Here is an 18,623-nt window from a genome sequence, read left to right as displayed (position 1 = left end):
GTTTTCATAAAAAAAATTAAACTTAACAGTTGGGTTTTTGAACTCAACTAATGGGTTGTTTGACCCAAATGTGGGGTTTAAATTAACAGATTTTTTATTGATTTGTCTTTTTTGCATGTCTAATATTTCATTCAATTGATGTATTTTATTAATTTGAACTATTATTTCATACTTTCCAATTATTCTTTTAACTGTGATGTGCAATTAAATGTTTTTGAGGATCTTCAGTATGAATTTAACATGCTTAAATATGAGTTGTGTTGTGTTCTCAGAGATGGTGAGGGGAGTGAGGATGTTGTGTCCTGCTTGGCTCTTGGCTCTGGCTGTTCTTTGTGCAGGAAGATCTGAAGTCAGAGCTCAGTGTTGGGAAAACGCTCGCTGTCGAGACCTCAGCACAGAGGAGAACATCTTGGTGAGTTCCAGGATTCGTCACGGCTTAGATTTATTGCTGACTCTTTATTACTAATATTATTATTATTACTTTAGATGTTCTGTGCACTGTAAGTTACATTGTAAGTAACTCCCATAAAAAAATTGTGTTAGTAGACATGTACAGCAAGTGCAGAGTTAAAATCAGTAAAATGTCTGTTGGGTGACTATCATCAAAATAATAATTGCTTAATATTTTGTTGAATGAATGGCTGAACAGAGACTTCTTTTGGGGCTGAACTTTTGACTTTTATTTTTAAATCTTATGCTTTCATATATTTTTTTTTTACTTTGTTGATTATTTGTGACCATTGACTTCAAAACCAGTCATTAAGATAGGACAATATTTAATTGAGAAACAACTATTTGAAAATCTGGAATCTGAGGATTAAAATACAGAGAAAAATGTATACACAATTTTGTTTTGATATATTTTAAGTACACTCTCAGAAATAAAGGTACAGGAGCGGTCACTGGGGCGGTGCCTTTTCTAAAGATATAATTTTGGGCATATAATTATAATATAATGGGCATTTTAGTGCCCAAATGTACCTATAAAGTACCTTTGAGGAACCATTATGGACCCTTCAGGAACAAATATGTCTCTTTTGAAAAGGTACTGCCCCATTGACAGCTCCTGTACTTTTATTTCTGAGAGTGTAGGAAATTTATAAAATGTCTTAATGGAACAGGATATCTTTACTTAAAGTAAAAAAATATATATAATTTTGACCATAGACATTTTTTGCCATTGCCAAACTGTACTTACATTAGATATGGTTTTGTAGTCCAGTTTCACATTTTATAAATAAATTGACCTCTTTTTTTACTTCCAGATACAGCATTTACTTTTCATAAGTCTTGTCATTATTAAACTGATATAATCAGTATTATATCAGTAAATTACATGGCCGGTATACATTTCTGATATTATAACCTTGGATAAAAATATCACGGTATCACGGTTGGATAAAAATATAAGTGTCACGGTATCAGGGTATTGTTTTTACTGTTATAAAATAATTTAGTTTCAAACGTCTTCGTTAAAAATAACAACTTTTTTCCCATTTAACACAATACATTTTAGGATACATTTATAATATTTTGGAACAGTAAACATGTCAGGCTACATAATTACAATAAACCATTGACTTCTACTATCTTCATTAGCTTCAAAAACAGTTTCCTTACAACACATAAAAAAACACTTAAATAAATAACCTTTATATATACCTTAGAAAAGGTATAACAAAACATTTTTGCGGTTTTAATACCTTGACTTTTCCAAACCACGGTAAACCTTGAAGCCGGTTATCATCCCATGCCTACTCTACACCAGTAATGTTTCTTTATCTGAACAATATAAAATAGCCTGGCATTTTAAACTATGTTCACAAAAAACAGCAACAACAAATTACATAACTTGTTTCAACTTTTTAAAAATTTGTTTTTGAAAGCCACAATTGTGCAGGATTTTCTTTCCTATCATAATTATAAAACCTCACATAATACCAAAATATTAAACCACGTGTTTTTTAACTGTATAATTTTCTCTTCTTAAGGAATGCATACAATTATGCAGGTCTGAGCTTACAGATGAAACCCCCATCTACCCTGGAGAAAGCCATCTACAGCCTCCCTCCGAGCAGGAGCAAATCGACCTCCTCGCACCCCTTTCCCCTGTCGCCCTCGCAGCCCCCGAACAGATGGAGCCGGCGTCCGGCCCTCGAAACGAGCACAAGCGCTCCTACTCCATGGAGCACTTCCGGTGGGGAAAACCGGTCGGCCGCAAACGCAGACCCATCAAGGTGTACACGAACGGCGTGGAGGAGGAATCCGCCGAAACGCTCCCGGCCGAGATGAGACGTGAGCTGGCAAACAACGAGATCGACTATCCGCAAGAAGCGATGCCTTTAAACCCGCAGACGAGGAAGGACCCCCCCTACAAAATGACCCACTTCCGTTGGAGCGTCCCGCCGGCTAGCAAGCGCTATGGAGGCTTCATGAAGTCCTGGGACGAGCGTGCTCAGAAACCCCTGCTCACACTCTTCAAAAACGTGATGCATAAAGACCAACCGAGGAAGGACGAGTGAATGGCTTTAAGGGGGAGAGGTTGTTATAGGGGGATGTTTTGAATATACTTTCTTCCCAGCAAACTTCTGGATGAGAGGTTCTTATCATGCATAGAAACGAAGGTGGGCAATGTTAACAATAGCACTTAAATCTTGATGAGTTTATTCACACTGTATTCAACAATAAATTCTGAATTCTGTATATAGAAATGCTGTGGTGATTAAATACCAGCTTAGAGGCTAAAACAGCATTTTTAGAATATTTATTGAACATGTATTATACTGTACATTTTAAAAATGTGACATAAAATGATGTTCCAAGCAGAAGAGAACAAAATGGTTCATTTCTGAAAAACCAACAGCTCAAAATCACACCGCGGTTGCCAATAAAGCTTTAAACACAGGCTAGACTTTAGTTTGAATTCATAAAATTAGTCTTTAATTGATATTCACATCACATATGTACATCACTTTATGATTTTTATGTAGGCAAACATTCACAGAACACAGTTCTGAAGTCATATTGGTTTGCGGTGTCCATATCTAAAACACACAATAGACTATTTACGATCCACAGTGTTGTAATGATCTCACTTATTAAAAATAAATAAATAAATAAATGGTAAAAGCACAGACAAAACACTCAGTGCATGCAGCGGCTGACCAGGAAAGACTAAACTTTGAACTTTGATATTTGATTTCATACATGCAAAAATCACCTCACATGTAAGCAGCCTAGAATATTCCATCTGTTGAACATCGTAGCCATATTTGACAGAAGATAAAACTCACTTGTTGCCTTTTATGCTTGTAAATAACATAAAAGGCATCACCAAAAAAATATCACAACATGAGGGAAAAAATACCCCAAAAGACTTTGAAACCAGAATAGTATGACATGACAAACACTTTCAAATCTTAGACAAGAAGATGAATCGCACAACATTAAGTATATTCATACAACACATTAACACAGTGAGCTTTAAAGTGCTGTGATTAACTCTGGGAGAACTAAAATCTGGACATAAAGCTGAAAGTATTTACATTTTTTTCTTGTAAAAAGAAAGAATAAGGAAAGAAAACTTTACAAGGAACAAATCAAACGCGTTTATCATGGCAAAATAAAGGTTGATTCCATTAGACCCCAAAAAAATAGGAGTCTGTAAGTGTGCAGTCATATTCAGAACTACCTTTTTACTGCAAAATATTAATTGAGTCAGTGGTTCTGTCAGTGGAACCGTGGTTCAAGAAAGAAAAAGTGAGGTTTACTTGCACAAATCTGAATAGCTGGCCCCTTTTACACTTAACTTACTACCTGGCCCGTTTTGCACCTAAAATTCACTGTCATCCATGTCACGACAGCCTTGAAACTCCCCGTTCCGACTCATCCCTCACAATGTGGGATCCGAAACATTCTGCATGAGAGGCACAATAAAAAAAGGATCCTTAAGCCTAGAGTCTAGTTTGAAAATAAAACCCCTTAAGAGATAAGTATACTTTAGACAACCTGTTTCACAATGTCTGCATAACGTAATTTAGTGTCCATCAGTGTGCACACTGATTTTTGCATCCATGGTCAATGTTGAGTCCACTAGGTAGTACTGTGCATGTGTCCATCTGTGCTCTTTCACATTGAGTATACTTGAAAGCTGTGCAGACACGACATTCACTTAATTGTACTTCCTTTGTTTGCGAATGACATTATATGCAAGTGTAAATACAGCGATTACAACAGGGGTGTCCAAACTTGTTCCTAGACCACTGTCCCTCAGAATTGATAAAGTTCCAAAGTCAGAGATGGGAATTTCAGAAGAAAAATGACTTTTCTGACATTGATGCGTTCCGGACGCTTGCACTTACACCATGTGAGATGTGAATATTTCATAACATGTGACGCAGTAGGTAATGCTGTCGCCTCACAGTAATAAGGTCACTGGTTCAAGCCTCTACTGGGTCAGTTGGCGTTTCTGTGTGGAGTTTGCATGTTCTCCCTGCGTTCGTGTGGGTTTCCTCCGGGTGGTCCAGTTTTCCCCACAGTCCTGTGGTACAGGTGAATTGGGTAGGCTAAATTGTCCATAGTGTATGAGTGTGAGAGTATGGATGTTTCCCAGAGATGGGTTGCAGCTGGAAGGGCATCCGCTGTGTAAAACATCTGCTGGATAAGTTGGCGGTTCATTCTGCTGTGGCGACCCCGGATTAATAAAGGGACTAAGCCGAAAAGAAAATGAATGAATGTTCCGAAAAAACTAAGAGAAGAGAAAATGCTAGCTGTACTTTTTAATACACCTGACGAAAAACATAAATAACTTTATTTATTCCATGGTCTGTTGAAATTCTTGATTCTGATTGGCTGGAAGATGTGCATTATTTTCGTTGAAATGAACAGGTAGTTTCAGTCAGTTTGGATCATGTGCTGCACAGGAAACCAACAAGGACTGTTAATGACGGATGGGAAATCCGCAAAATTTGAAAATTACTCATCAATTATGCCACAAAATCAAGTTAAGGAGTTTCTCAAGTGAGAATATAGTTATTTTAGTCAAATCGGCAGTTTTTGTATAAGAGTAGTTCATATTTAAAAATGTTGGGCCAGACCATCTCAGGACCTGCCGCTGGATTTAATCTCTTGCATCTCTGTTGTTAAAACCTGATATATAATTAATCTTTGGTGTATCTAACGGTCAGTCTTTGGAATTTTTAACCTATTATTTGTTCTCAGGTGTACTTTTTTTTGTAAAGGGATAAGTTTCATAATTTATGACCGTAAATGATGTAATATTACACTGTTCCTGCATGTTTGGCCAATTGCTTTTGTTTGAAAGAAGATAAATAAAGCAGAATGTTCTCTTATCTGTCCTGGAATGATGAAATCGCATCTTAATATTAGCAGGTATAAACAGCACGCACATGCTCTCGCTCTCTCTCTCCGTCTGTCAGCCTGTCACAGCTGATTCAGTGAAGGGACTAGAAAATCTGACATGTAACAACTAACAAAAATTAGGACAAATTTTGCACTGCAAAGAGCAAAACTATTTTAAACTTAGGCCTACCTTGGCAAATGACCATGGAATAAGCGGGAAAATCAAAGGCTTGCCATGTGTTAAAGGAGTTTAATGCACTTCGCGGAGGCAACCACACGAAGCGCAGCCTCCACGTCATGCATTAAAATCCTTTAACGCATGGCAAGTTGTTGATTATATCTTACATATTGGACTAGAAAGCTAATATCACCTCAGAAATAGCCTTTATTTGTAGGTTCTAACTGTGCTGCAAACATACATGAAAGTTTATGTATGTCTCACATTTCGGTAGTTCTACACAAATGTTGCTGAAGCAGAAATAGCCGGCATCTGTGATGTCAAATGACATGTTTCAATGAAGTCAGGGTTTGCCTTCTAGCTGCATTCTAGATGTTATTTCCAAGTGGGATGTAGGAAATCTCTTAATTTTCAGTTGTCTGGAACACAACATTAGCTTAAATCTCAATGTACTCTTTCCCCATTGACGAGTTATCTCATCAATTAAGTCACTGAGCTCCTTCTTGATACGTTTTTACAGCAATCTGTCCCTGCAGGCACAGGATGTCAACATAACGTATTGACGTTGTACTCCAACGTACCCCAACATCGTGGGGACGTTGGATTTTGTCTGGAAATGAAAATCGGGTTTACGCCAGAACGCAACGTCAGGCCGACGTCAATGACCAACCTAAAGTCAACCAAATATCAACGCCTAATCATGTTACACCTTGACGTTGTGTGGACGTTACCACTTTGGCATCTATCAGACATTGGATTTTGGTTACTTTCCAACACAACCTAAAATCAACCAAATTTCAACATAAATTGACGTCGTTATTATAAATCAAAATAATGTTGTCCTTAGATGCTGGCTAGACATTGATTTTTGACCTGACGTCATGACCTAAATCTACCCTAATGTTTTTAGGTATATTATGGTAAGGGAAGCCCTAACACATGTCCTGATTGAGTTCCAGGACTTCTGGGTCTCCTTGGTGCAAAATACAAGGTGAAAAGTGAAGATCAGATCACATGTTAAAATAAAGAGTTACACAACTTTCCTTTGGCTGACTCCATTCTTTATCAGGGCTCACCACAGCGTGAATTTCAAGCCTGAGATTTTGGGCTTGACTGTATATGTGTGTGTGTCATATTATAGCATCTGTAGGACAGTGACTTTCCATGAGCAGGAATGGACACCCCTGGATTACAGTGTATGAATGACGATACAGAGGTCTAACTTTACTACGTAAATAAACCACATTCACTTCCTTACATGGCATGATGTCATTAGGCCATCGCTTCTGATTGGAACACTGCATTCATTTGAACTGGAAACTATTTCCTATGGTTTAAGTTTAGCTTCTACTCACAAGTTTTTCAATGCATTAATTATTGCTTTAAATACAACTGTTATTGCAGCATGTAGAGACGGTTTTAACATGCAAACAAAGCTTGTATTTAGCTAAACTCCGTACACAGTTTTTTGGAAACATATCTAGGACATTCGTCAATCTTCTCAACTTAATATACAAAATTTAAGGCAGCTTTACTTGTACAAGAAAACCAACCACTTGCTCTGGACAGCAGACTATATACACTTACACAGTGAAAACATCGAAACCTCATTCTGCTCTCTACGCTATCAGACAAGATACGATCATTTGTCGATAAATTGAGTCCTAGACTAAGTGTATAAGTGCATATTTAACCAAACATATGGTATATTCTCTTGGTTTGTTTGTCCTTGCTGCTGTAAATAGACCTCAGGATAAAGTACAGCCATAATCCCTATCTAAAGTCTGATATTACACATTTTAGAAGACAGAGTTACACCTGGACACTGAGAAGGAGTGATAATGGTGGGATGAAAACAGCTGTATGTGGTGACTCTGTGTCTCAGTATACACAGAGGTCTGGAAACTTCATTTCGTAGACTGGTACAGAGCGACTCCGGCCGTGACCGTTACCGACAGAGCCAGACGGGCTCGGTGGAGGCCTATTCAACACACGCACACAGAGAGAAGGAGAAATAGAACAAGTGTTTATCGTCAGGCACATGTAGCTAACTCATTCATGTAAATCTATTTGAAAATCTTTGGATATCCTTGAAGACAGATTTATGGCTAATAAACCCACTAGAGTTACTTAAATGTGGAAGAGAACTGCTATTTTGGGAATATCAATATAAAAAGTAGCAAATTTATTAGGGATAATCTAATTACAAATTGGAAAATAATTTGGAAGATACTTAAAAAGTTTCTGGCCATTATTAACCTGCTAGGGCTTGAGTGTCCATTACGTAGACAACACATTTTAGCTCTTAATTTGCTATTTAAAATACTTTGAATGTTTTATATTTTGTTACAGACATACAGTGTCATCCTGCGACTGTTTTGCAGCATATGAAATATCCCAAACCCTATTTTTAACTGTCCAAAATGGGGAAAAAATTGTTTTTACTCTGTTAGTCAAAGCAAGTTGCAAAAAAAAATTCTATGTTAAATATGCATTAAAAAAATGCAGGAAAAAGTGTTTTATGTAAATTCGGACCACGAGTCCACATATATGGACATCATTTTTCTCTAAAAGTACATCATATCAGAAGATGATACTTAGATTTTTATTCTAATTAGGTTCTAATAAGCCCAAATAGCAAAGAGATATAAAAAAAATGCATGTGAGGCTTATGAGGTTGAGTTACCATGACTCATTACCATAATTCATTAATTAACCCTATTCTGTTTGCATTTATTTTACCAGGAAAACTTCTTGTGATTTGCAATCTCTCCTTCAAGAGTGTCCTGGATTTATGTTAATCATCTTTGTATCTTTATACCTCCTTGGTTTGTTCTGTTCTTGGTTGGTAATTGCTTTTACCATATGTGTTGTATTGTGTTCTGTTCCTAAGTATTTATCATCAAAGAACTCTTTTGGTTAAGCTCTGGAGCACAACATTTCACAGAATAACCGGCCGTCAAAGTGAGCATAGATAATTAGTTTGGGGCATTCCTTTTCCTTTCTTTTGTTTTGTCTTTAATCCTCTCTTCAGGATGGATCTGCCAGCCATATACTGTAATTACTCGAGAACTAGATCTGGCACACTCATTAAGGCTGATTTAGGCGTCTGCGTCAAATGCATGTGTATGCTCTGGCACAGCCTTCATGAGGTCGCATAGCCCTCGCTGTGTCTGATGCTGATAATGACGCGCACTTCTCAAAAATGTAACTTCATGTCGCAATGACTGTGATTGGTTGGCTTGGTAGTGGTGATGAGCGTGGGTGGTGCTGAGAGCCACGAGCCTGATGGAGCGATTGTTTTTACAAGTGTCGAGTTGCGTGAAGGAGCTCCAGATGGAAACGTTTGTTTTGTGTTTACCTTATGTTTAAAGTTGTTGCATGTACGCCGGTTCCCACCTCTAAATGAGCAAGTTTAAGCTACTTGTAGCATTCAGAAAAAACTAAACACCCAAGAAGAAACTCGACACAGAGGAACATAAAAACCTACTGCCAGCTAGCATTTCGGAAGTGTTATTGCAGAGCAACACAAACCGCGCGCAGTATAAATGCAAAACTACGCACAAGGCAGGCGCCGTGGGTCACACCAATCTCTCAATGCAGAAGTATAAATCAGCCTTTACTCAGACAAGTTCCTATGACTAAATACCTCCATGATAGTTGGTCTAACCTGGTATGTGAGCCTGCAACAATTTGGAGTGGCTAGTGGACTTGGAGGGCATAGAACGAATCCAGGTGCACACTCCCAATATGGAGGAAGAGCCACTATTCGACACTACAATAATTGTTAGTTTTTGCCTAGTATCTTCTAATATCTGCCAGCTCCTGTCTCACACTTGATGTGTACTACACTTTCAGCATGTAGAATCAGCATCAGCTGTCTGTGAATGGAAGTGCTCTGATTGGCTGTTAAGCTTCGAATCAGAGAGTGAGAACAAAAACTGAACTGACGAAACCAAGCAAGTCAACCAAACAACGCAAGTCAAGAGGAAACATGCAGACTTGTTAATTGCTGTTCTTAATTATTTACAAATGTTTTGGATTATCAGATTAACAGACATTGAATCACTCTTTGGTAAGTAAAAAGTAATGTGAAAATGGTATTGTAATGTAATGTAATGTGTGTATTTATATACACACGTGTTTATCATGTGTGGCCATACACCCAAAGCGCTTCACAATCGTGAGGGGGGTCTCTCCACACCACCACCAGTGTGCAGCATCCACTTGGATGATGCAATGGCAGCCAATTCGGTGGATGGGGATGATTGGGAGGCCATGATGGGTAAGGTCCATTGGAGACAATTTGGCCAGGACATAAGTTACACCCCTACTCTTTATGAGAAGCGACAAGAGATTTTTAATGACCACAGAGAGGAAGGACCTTGGTCTAGTGGACAAGTCCTCTTCACTATACAGGGGCATTAGAACTCACACAGACCACAGATTCAGTGCCCCCTGCTGGCCTCACTAACACCACTTCCAACAGCAACCTAGTTTTCCCAAATGGTCTCCCATCCAGGTACTGAGCAGCCCCCCATCCCCCCCCCCCATTTTTTCGAAGCCCCCATCACCTGGAGCCAACATCTATAACCCTTGCGGGGGGGCCACGCATTTATAGTAAATGCTGCTTTGTTTTCAATTTGTATATGTGCAACACTACAACTGGTTTCCCTTTATGGAATGATAATACAGGGTACTGCCACCTATGTGTATAGAAAGACACATCCTCTCAAGCAGATGAAAATTTTACTTTCTCGTTTGATTTGGCTGTTGTCCAATTGGTGTGTTCATGCACTTCCTTTCTCAGCGCATGTAAGGCAACAACAGTCAGTTTTCGCTAGTTATTTTATGTCGCTTGGTGTGTCCTGGGCTTTAGTCCTTTAGCTTAATCTCCACCAACAGGTAGTGTGAAAGTCACTTTGAGCCTTCCAGTCGCTTGCTCCTTGAGGGTTTGAAGATTCTGCATGTCCTCTTTTACCTTTTCAGCTATGGACTTCATCTTGATCCTCCAGCCAATTGGCTTCCCCTGGCTCCATTCTTCTTTGTGTCAAACGTGGCCCATCATCCCACTGACTCCAACCAGCCATAGTTAAATTCTAAAATGTTCTAAAATGCATTTTAGAATTCTAAACATAGATTTCTATCAGGGTACACACACTGGTGCTCCATCCTTCTTTGTCCTTGGGTGCCTCCCTGGCCCCCAGCTCCACCTATGTCCTCAGTCTGTCTTTCGGATACCCACCTCCACCTCTCCACATTAACCTTTCAGAACTGGCTCTAAAGCTTTCTGTCTCTGCCTCGAACTCCTCCCCATAGGCTCTGTTTCCATCATTCAGCCTTCTGGTTTTGTCAGACCCATCTCCACCATGGCTTCTCCTTCCATTGACTCCAACATGGGCCTAAGTTCTGGCTGGATTCTGGGTCCTTGTTTGGCCCTTAGTCTGACCAGATTTCTTGCGGCGCAGGAATAAGGTTCCGAATAAAACGCGGTAGCAGTCAGTAACTTTGGTGTAATTTGAATGGGAGCAGGCGGTCTAACAATATAGCGCTCCCCAGGCCCATTGTTATTTCGGAACAGCATATCTGTAATTTCCTCATTCTTATTGAGCACTGGTAGAGCTAGTTCACGATTGTTACACATGCTAAACGCATGACCAGTGCTTTCTGCACGTGCATTTTATTCGCACAGTCTGTGCACGCATCATCTGCATAGATGCAAATGGAAAAAAAATGACACTTTGCGATGTGATAATACCTCAAGGTTTCTTGGCACAGCGCCATGCATTTTAGAACTTAAACAGATTTCTATTAGGGTACACACACCAGTGCTGCAAGTCGGCAGCTGTCTGTGGTGCTTATCTTCGACTTAGGACACTGTTCACGTTTCTGCCGCACTACAGAGTAGTTTCATCTGAATAGTTTCATTTTAAATAACATGCAAATGTTCGCGTCCGGCGAATGTTACTTCCAATTGTCATATGCATGCTGCACTGTGGTGCTGAGTGGCGCATCCAGTGTGCAACCAGCTTCAGAAGACTGGAACCTAAGGTTTAAGGCAGCACTCATGTCACGTCCCAAAGGGGCAAACAAAACTGACGCGCAGACCTCAAATGTAAAGTCATCTTTTAGTTTAGTTTAAATGGTCAAATACATGTGGCGTGTCAAAACGCAGCACTTAGTGATTAATCACATAATCCCTCGTTTGTTATGTAATCAATGAACATATTCCTGCTCAAACATCTGTGCTTTTCATTATTAATCAAATAAAAGAATAGGACAAAATCTGCTCACTGCTCGATTCATATGCTTTTGTCTCTAATAAGAACCAATTCAAGTTTAGTTCTTACAGTGAAGATTGTAGGTTGTCTCTACATTTCCCACCACTATTTAATAACCATGACAATTTATTAATTAATTAAACCTAAGCTTTTAGCATTTTGGTAAATCATCTGCATATGTAGGACCCCCAGTTTCTGTTGTTGGTCATCTTCTGTAGTTGGGAATTTTCATTAAAGAACTCTTTTGTTTTCTACCTCACATAAACATTACAGAAAGAAGTTATATACCTGATTGTGATTTCGAAGATTTGGTTTAGTTTACTCTGCAACAGGGATGACTAGAAAGAAAAATAACAGTCAAAGAGTTAATCCACAGCATTAAGGGAAATGAACAGAACAGGAGAGCTGTGTTTATGTATTTTGATGATAAAATTCGAGACATTAGAGAGTATGTGTGTGTGTAGCTTGCAAGGCATGGACTCACCCTGGCCCCACAGTGGGCTGCTATCTCCTCAAATGGAGCGGTCTGAAACCTCTCTACCACTTGCCTTCTGCGCTCTCTCTCCAGCTCCTCCACATTCACGCTGTCTACTGAACACACACACACACACACACACACACACACACACACACACACAGAAGACTCTTTAGCTGACTGACATAGACCAGAAAACCCGAAAAACTCTTTAAGTAAAATTTTATTACAAACAAAATATGTTAGTACCATCTCCAGTTATTTGTATTTACTGTACTGAATTAGAATTTATTTTTTAAAAAATTATATCTTTTATATACATCATTAATTAGAGAAACACGTGGTGGCCAAGAGAGCTGCAATTTAAGAAAACGTGCAATTACAAAAAACGCAGCAAATTATGAAAAGATTTTCATCTGTTTGACAGTCTGATCCTCACAACGAATATAAATAAAAAAAAAAAAACGTGCTGCATTTTCTCACAACACAAACAATTTACGAAAAAATACACTGCATTTTCTCACGACACTTTCAAATAGCAAGGGGACCCTAAAACCTGACAGATCCGGCTATTTAGGTTATGGTTATTAAGGCTAATAAAATACAGAAGACAAGGGAATCAGGATGTTAAAATAAACAACAAAAAACCCTCCCCTTTCAAAGATCACCTACAACTTCACTGAGCAATAGTCATGGCACAGCGGCGTTTGTCACATTTTTGGGTCCACTTGAAACATTTTTGTTGTGTCCTGTTGTTTTTGCAAGTGTTGTGAGAATGCAGCGCGTTTTATTAATTTGTGTTATGTGAAAATGCAGCGCGTTTTATTAATTTGTTTGCGTTATGTGAAAATGCAGCGTGTTTTAATTTGTTTGCATTGTGAGAAAATGCAGCACGTTTTATCAAATTGTTAGCATTGTGAGAAAATGCAGCGCGTTTTTTTATTTGTTTCCGTTGTGAGAAAGTGCAGCGCGTTTTATTAATTTGTTTGCGTTGTGAGAAAGTGCAGCGTGTTTTATTAATTTGCTTGCGTTGTGAGAAAATGCAGCGTGTTTTTTAATTTGTTTCTGTTGTGAGAAAATGCAGTGCGTTTTATTAATTTGTTTGTGTTGTGAGAACATTAAGCGCATTTTCTTAATTTGTTTGCATTGTGAGAAAATGCAGTGCGTTTAATTAATTTGTTTGCCTTATGTGAAAATGCAGTGCGTTTTATTAATTTGTTTGCGTTGTGAGAATGCAGCGTGTTTTTTTTTATTTGTTTGCGTTGTGAGAATGCAGCGTGTTTTATTAATTTGTTTGCGTTATGTGAAAATGCAGCGCGTTTTCTTAATTTGTTTGCATTGTGAGAAAATGCAGTGCGTTTAATTAATTTGTTTGCCTTATGTGAAAATGCAGTGCGTTTTATTAATTTGTTTGCGTTGTGAGAATGCAGCGTGTTTTTTTTTATTTGTTTGCGTTGTGAGAAAATGCAGCGTGTTTTTTTTTATTTGTTTGCGTTGTGAGAATGCAGCGTGTTTTATTAATTTGTTTGCGTTGTGAGAAAATGCAGCGCGTTTTATTATTTTGTTTGCGTTGTGAGAATGCAGCGTGTTTTATTAATTTGTTTGCGTTGTGAGAAAATGCAGCGCGTTTTATTATTTTGTTTGCGTTATGTGAAAATGCAGCGCGTTTTATTAATTTGTTTGCGTTGTGAGAATGCAGCGTGTTTTTTTTATTTGTTTGCGTTGTGAGAAAATGCAGCGTGTTTTATTAATTTGTTTGCGTTGTGGGAAAATGCAGCGTGTTTTATTAATTTGTTTGCGTTGTGGGAAAATGCAGCATGTTTTATTAATTTGTTTGCGTTGTGGGAAAATGCAGCATGTTTTATTAATTTGTTTGCGTTGTGAGAAAATGCAGCGCATTTTATTAATTGTTTGCGTTATGTGAAAATGCAGCGCGTTTTATTAATTTGTTTGCGTTGTGAGAATGCAGCGTGTTTTTTTTTGTTTGTTTGCGTTGTGAGAAAATGCAGCGTGTTTTATTAATTTGTTTGCGTTGTGGGAAAATGCAGCGTGTTTTATAAATTTGTTTGCGTTGTGGGAAAATGCAGCGCGCTTTTTTTTTTGTTTCCGTTGTGAGAAAGTGCAGCGCGTTTTATTAATTTGTTTGCGTTGTGAGAAAGTGCAGCGTGTTTTATTAATTTGCTTGCGTTGTGAGAAAATGCAGCGTGTTTTTTAATTTGTTTCTGTTGTGAGAAAATGCAGTGCGTTTTATTAATTTGTTTGTGTTGTGAGAACATTAAGCGCATTTTCTTAATTTGTTTGCATTGTGAGAAAATGCAGCGCGTTTTATTAATTTGTTTGCGTTATGTGAAAATGCAGCGCGTTTTCTTAATTTGTTTGCATTGTGAGAAAATGCAGCGCGTTTAATTAATTTGTTTGCGTTGTGAGAATGCAGCGTGTTTTATTAATTTGTTTGCGTTGTGAGAAAATGCAGCGTGTTTTTTTTTATTGTTTGCGTTGTGAGAATGCAGCGTGTTTTATTAATTTGTTTGCGTTGTGAGAAAATGCAGCGCGTTTTATTAATTTGTTTGCGTTATGTGAAAATGCAGCGCGTTTTATTAATTTGTTTGCGTTGTGAGAATGCAGCGTGTTTTTTTTATTTGTTTGCGTTGTGAGAAAATGCAGCGTGTTTTATTAATTTGTTTGCGTTGTGAGAAAATGCAGCGTGTTTTATTAATTTGTTTGTGTTGTGAGAACATTAAGCGCATTTTCTTAATTTGTTTGCATTGTGAGAAAATGCAGTGCGTTTTATTAATTTGTTTGCATTGTGAGAAAATGCAGCGCGTTTTATTAATTTGTTTGCGTTGTGAGAATGCAGCGTGTTTTTTTTATTTGTTTGCGTTGTGAGAAAATGCAGCGTGTTTTTTTTATTTGTTTGCGTTGTGAGAATGCAGCGTGTTTTATTAATTTGTTTGCGTTGTGAGAAAATGCAGCGCGTTTTATTAATTTGTTTGCGTTATGTGAAAATGCAGCGCGTTTTATTAATTTGTTTGCGTTGTGAGAATGCAGCGTGTTTTTTTATTTGTTTGCGTTGTGAGAAAATGCAGCGTGTTTTATTAATTTGTTTGCGTTGTGGGAAAATGCAGCGTGTTTTATTAATTTGTTTGCGTTGTGGGAAAATGCAGCGTGTTTTATTAATTTGTTTGCGTTGTGGGAAAATGCAGCGTGTTTTATTAATTTGTTTGCGTTGTGAGAAAATGCAGCGCGTTTTATTAATTTGTTTGCGTTATGTGAAAATGCAGCGCGTTTTATTAATTTGTTTGCGTTGTGAGAATGCAGCGTGTTTTTTTTATTTGTTTGCGTTGTGAGAAAATGCAGCGTGTTTTATTAATTTGTTTGCGTTGTGGGAAAATGCAGCGTGTTTTATTAATTTGTTTGCGTTGTGGGAATGCAGCGTGTTTTATTAATTTGTTTGCGTTGTGGGAAAATGCAGCGTGTTTTATTAATTTGTTTGCGTTATGTGAAAATGCAGCGCGTTTTATTAATTTGTTTGCGTTGTGAGAATGCAGCGTGTTTTTTTTATTTGTTTGCGTTGTGAGAAAATGCAGCGTGTTTTATTAATTTGTTTGCGTTGTGAGAAAATGCAGCGTGTTTTTATTAATTTGTTTGTGTTGTGAGAACATTAAGCGCATTTTATTAATTTGTTTGCATTGTGAGAAAATGCAGTGCGTTTTATTAATTTGTTTGCGTTATGTGAAAATGCAGCGCGTTTTCTTAATTTGTTTGCATTGTGAGAAAATGCAGCGCGTTTAATTAATTTGTTTGCGTTATGTGAAAATGCAGTGCGTTTTATTAATTTGTTTGCGTTGTGAGAATGCAGCGTGTTTTATTAATTTGTTTGCGTTGTGAGAAAATGCAGCGTGTTTTTTTTATTTGTTTGCGTTGTGAGAATGCAGCGTGTTTTATTAATTTGTTTGCGTTGTGAGAAAATGCAGCGCGTTTTATTAATTTGTTTGCGTTGTGAGAATGCAGCGTGTTTTATTAATTTGTTTGCGTTGTGAGAAAATGCAGCGTGTTTTATTATTTGTTTGCGTTGTGAGAAAATGCAGCGCGTTTTATTAATTTGTTTGCGTTGTGAGAAATGCAGCGTGTTTTTTTATTTGTTTGCGTTGTGAGAAAATGCAGCGTGTTTTATTAATTTGTTTGCGTTGTGGGAAAATGCAGCGTGTTTTATTAATTTGTTTGCGTTGTGGGAAAATGCAGCGTGTTTTATTAATTTGTTTGCGTTGTGGGAAAATGCAGCTGTTTTATTAATTTGTTTGCGTTGTGAGAAAATGCAGCGCATTTTATTAATTTGTTTGCGTTATGTGAAAATGCAGCGCGTTTTATTAATTTGTTTGCGTTGTGAGAATGCAGCGTGTTTTTTTTTGTTTGTTTGCGTTGTGAGAAAATGCAGCGTGTTTTATTAATTTGTTTGCGTTGTGGGAAAATGCAGCGTGTTTTATAAATTTGTTTGCGTTGTGGGAAAATGCAGCGCGTTTTTTTTTGTTTCCGTTGTGAGAAAGTGCAGCGCGTTTTATTAATTTGTTTGCGTTGTGAGAAAGTGCAGCGTGTTTTATTAATTTGCTTGCGTTGTGAGAAAATGCAGCGTGTTTTTTAATTTGTTTCTGTTGTGAGAAAATGCAGTGCGTTTTATTAATTTGTTTGTGTTGTGAGAACATTAAGCGCATTTTCTTAATTTGTTTGCATTGTGAGAAAATGCAGCGCGTTTTATTAATTTGTTTGCGTTATGTGAAAATGCAGCGCGTTTTCTTAATTTGTTTGCATTGTGAGAAAATGCAGCGCGTTTAATTAATTTGTTTGCGTTGTGAGAATGCAGCGTGTTTTTTTTATTTGTTTGCGTTGTGAGAAAATGCAGCGTGTTTTTTTTTATTTGTTTGCGTTGTGAGAATGCAGCGTGTTTTATTAATTTGTTTGCGTTGTGAGAAAATGCAGCGCGTTTTATTAATTTGTTTGCGTTATGTGAAAATGCAGCGCGTTTTATTAATTTGTTTGCGTTGTGAGAATGCAGCGTGTTTTTTTTATTTGTTTGCGTTGTGAGAAAATGCAGCGTGTTTTATTAATTTGTTTGCGTTGTGAGAAAATGCAGCGTGTTTTATTAATTTGTTTGTGTTGTGAGAACATTAAGCGCATTTTCTTAATTTGTTTGCATTGTGAGAAAATGCAGCGCGTTTTATTAATTTGTTTGCGTTATGTGAAAATGCAGCGCGTTTTCTTAATTTGTTTGCATTGTGAGAAAATGCAGCGCGTTTTATTAATTTGTTTGCGTTGTGAGAATGCAGCGTGTTTTTTTTATTTGTTTGCGTTGTGAGAAAATGCAGCGTGTTTTTTTTTATTTGTTTGCGTTGTGAGAATGCAGCGTGTTTTATTAATTTGTTTGCGTTGTGAGAAAATGCAGCGCGTTTTATTATCTTGTTTGCGTTATGTGAAAATGCAGCGCGTTTTATTAATTTGTTTGCGTTGTGAGAATGCAGCGTGTTTTTTTATTTGTTTGCGTTGTGAGAAAATGCAGCGTGTTTTATTAATTTGTTTGCGTTGTGGAAAATGCAGCGTGTTTTATTAATTTGTTTGCGTTGTGGGAAAATGCAGCATGTTTTATTAATTTGTTTGCGTTGTGGGAAAATGCAGCATGTTTTATTAATTTGTTTGCGTTGTGAGAAAATGCAGCGCATTTTATTAATTTGTTTGCGTTATGTGAAAATGCAGCGCGTTTTATTAATTTGTTTGCGTTGTGAGAATGCAGCGTGTTTTTTTTATTTGTTTGCGTTGTGAGAAAATGCAGCGTGTTTTATTAATTTGTTTGCGTTGTGGGAAAATGCAGCGTGTTTTATAATTTGTTTGCGTTGTGGGAAAATGCAGCGTGTTTTATTAATTTGTTTGCGTTGTGGGAAAATGCAGCGTGTTTTATTAATTTGTTTGCGTTATGTGAAAATGCAGCGCGTTTTATTAATTTGTTTGCGTTGTGAGAATGCAGCGTGTTTTTTTTATTTGTTTGCGTTGTGAGAAAATGCAGCGTGTTTTATTAATTTGTTTGCGTTGTGGGAAAATGCAGCGTGTTTTATTAATTTGTTTGCGTTGTGGGAAAATGCAGCATGTTTTATTAATTTGTTTGCGTTGTGGGAAAATGCAGCATGTTTTATTAATTTGTTTGCGTTGTGGGAAAATGCAGCATGTTTTATTCATTTGTTTGCGTTGTGAGAAAATGCAGCGCATTTTATTAATTTGTTTGCGTTATGTGAAAATGCAGCGCGTTTTATTAATTTGTTTGCGTTGTGAGAATGCAGCGTGT

General features: G+C 37.5%; 2 protein-coding genes across 3 annotated transcripts in view; one reads left to right on the top strand and one right to left on the bottom strand.

Annotated features, from left to right (window-relative positions):
• Positions 1–274: 274 nt before the first annotated feature.
• Positions 275–2,899, top strand: pomca (proopiomelanocortin a). Its single transcript, XM_056476885.1, has 2 exons — positions 275–412; positions 1,992–2,899. The coding sequence occupies exons 1-2, from the start codon at positions 275–277 to the stop codon at positions 2,520–2,522; spliced, it is 669 nt and encodes a 222-aa protein (XP_056332860.1). The 3' UTR covers positions 2,523–2,899.
• A 13-nt stretch (positions 2,900–2,912) lies between these two features.
• efr3ba (EFR3 homolog Ba (S. cerevisiae)) overlaps positions 2,913–18,623 on the bottom strand; it is a 58,644-nt gene continuing 42,933 nt past the window's right edge. Inside the window, exons 20-22 of one of the 2 annotated variants that reach the window (XM_056476883.1) lie at positions 12,305–12,411; positions 12,109–12,158; positions 2,913–7,520 (exon numbers count right to left, since the gene is read on the bottom strand). In XM_056476883.1, coding sequence (XP_056332858.1) covers positions 7,421–7,520; positions 12,109–12,158; positions 12,305–12,411 — 257 coding nt within the window. In that variant the 3' untranslated portion in view covers positions 2,913–7,420. The remainder of the gene's footprint in view (positions 7,521–12,108; positions 12,159–12,304; positions 12,412–18,623) is intronic. The other variant, XM_056476884.1, reaches the window with a different exon arrangement.

This window comes from Danio aesculapii, chromosome 17, assembly GCF_903798145.1.
Source record: "Danio aesculapii chromosome 17, fDanAes4.1, whole genome shotgun sequence".
Lineage (NCBI taxonomy): Eukaryota > Metazoa > Chordata > Actinopteri > Cypriniformes > Danionidae > Danio > Danio aesculapii.
Note: the sequence above shows the minus strand (reverse complement) of the source record. Positions and strands in the feature narration are given on the sequence as shown.

What these genes read in the sequence shown, in the direction of transcription:
- pomca (XM_056476885.1), top strand. Translation starts at nt 275, where the DNA reads ATGGTGAGGGGAGTGAGGATGTTGTGTCCTGCTTGGCTCTTGGCTCTG. An exon ending in GCACAGAGGAGAACATCTTG is followed by an intron (nt 413 to 1,991) that starts GTGAGTTCCAGG and finishes TCTCTTCTTAAG; the next exon opens with GAATGCATACAATTATGCAG.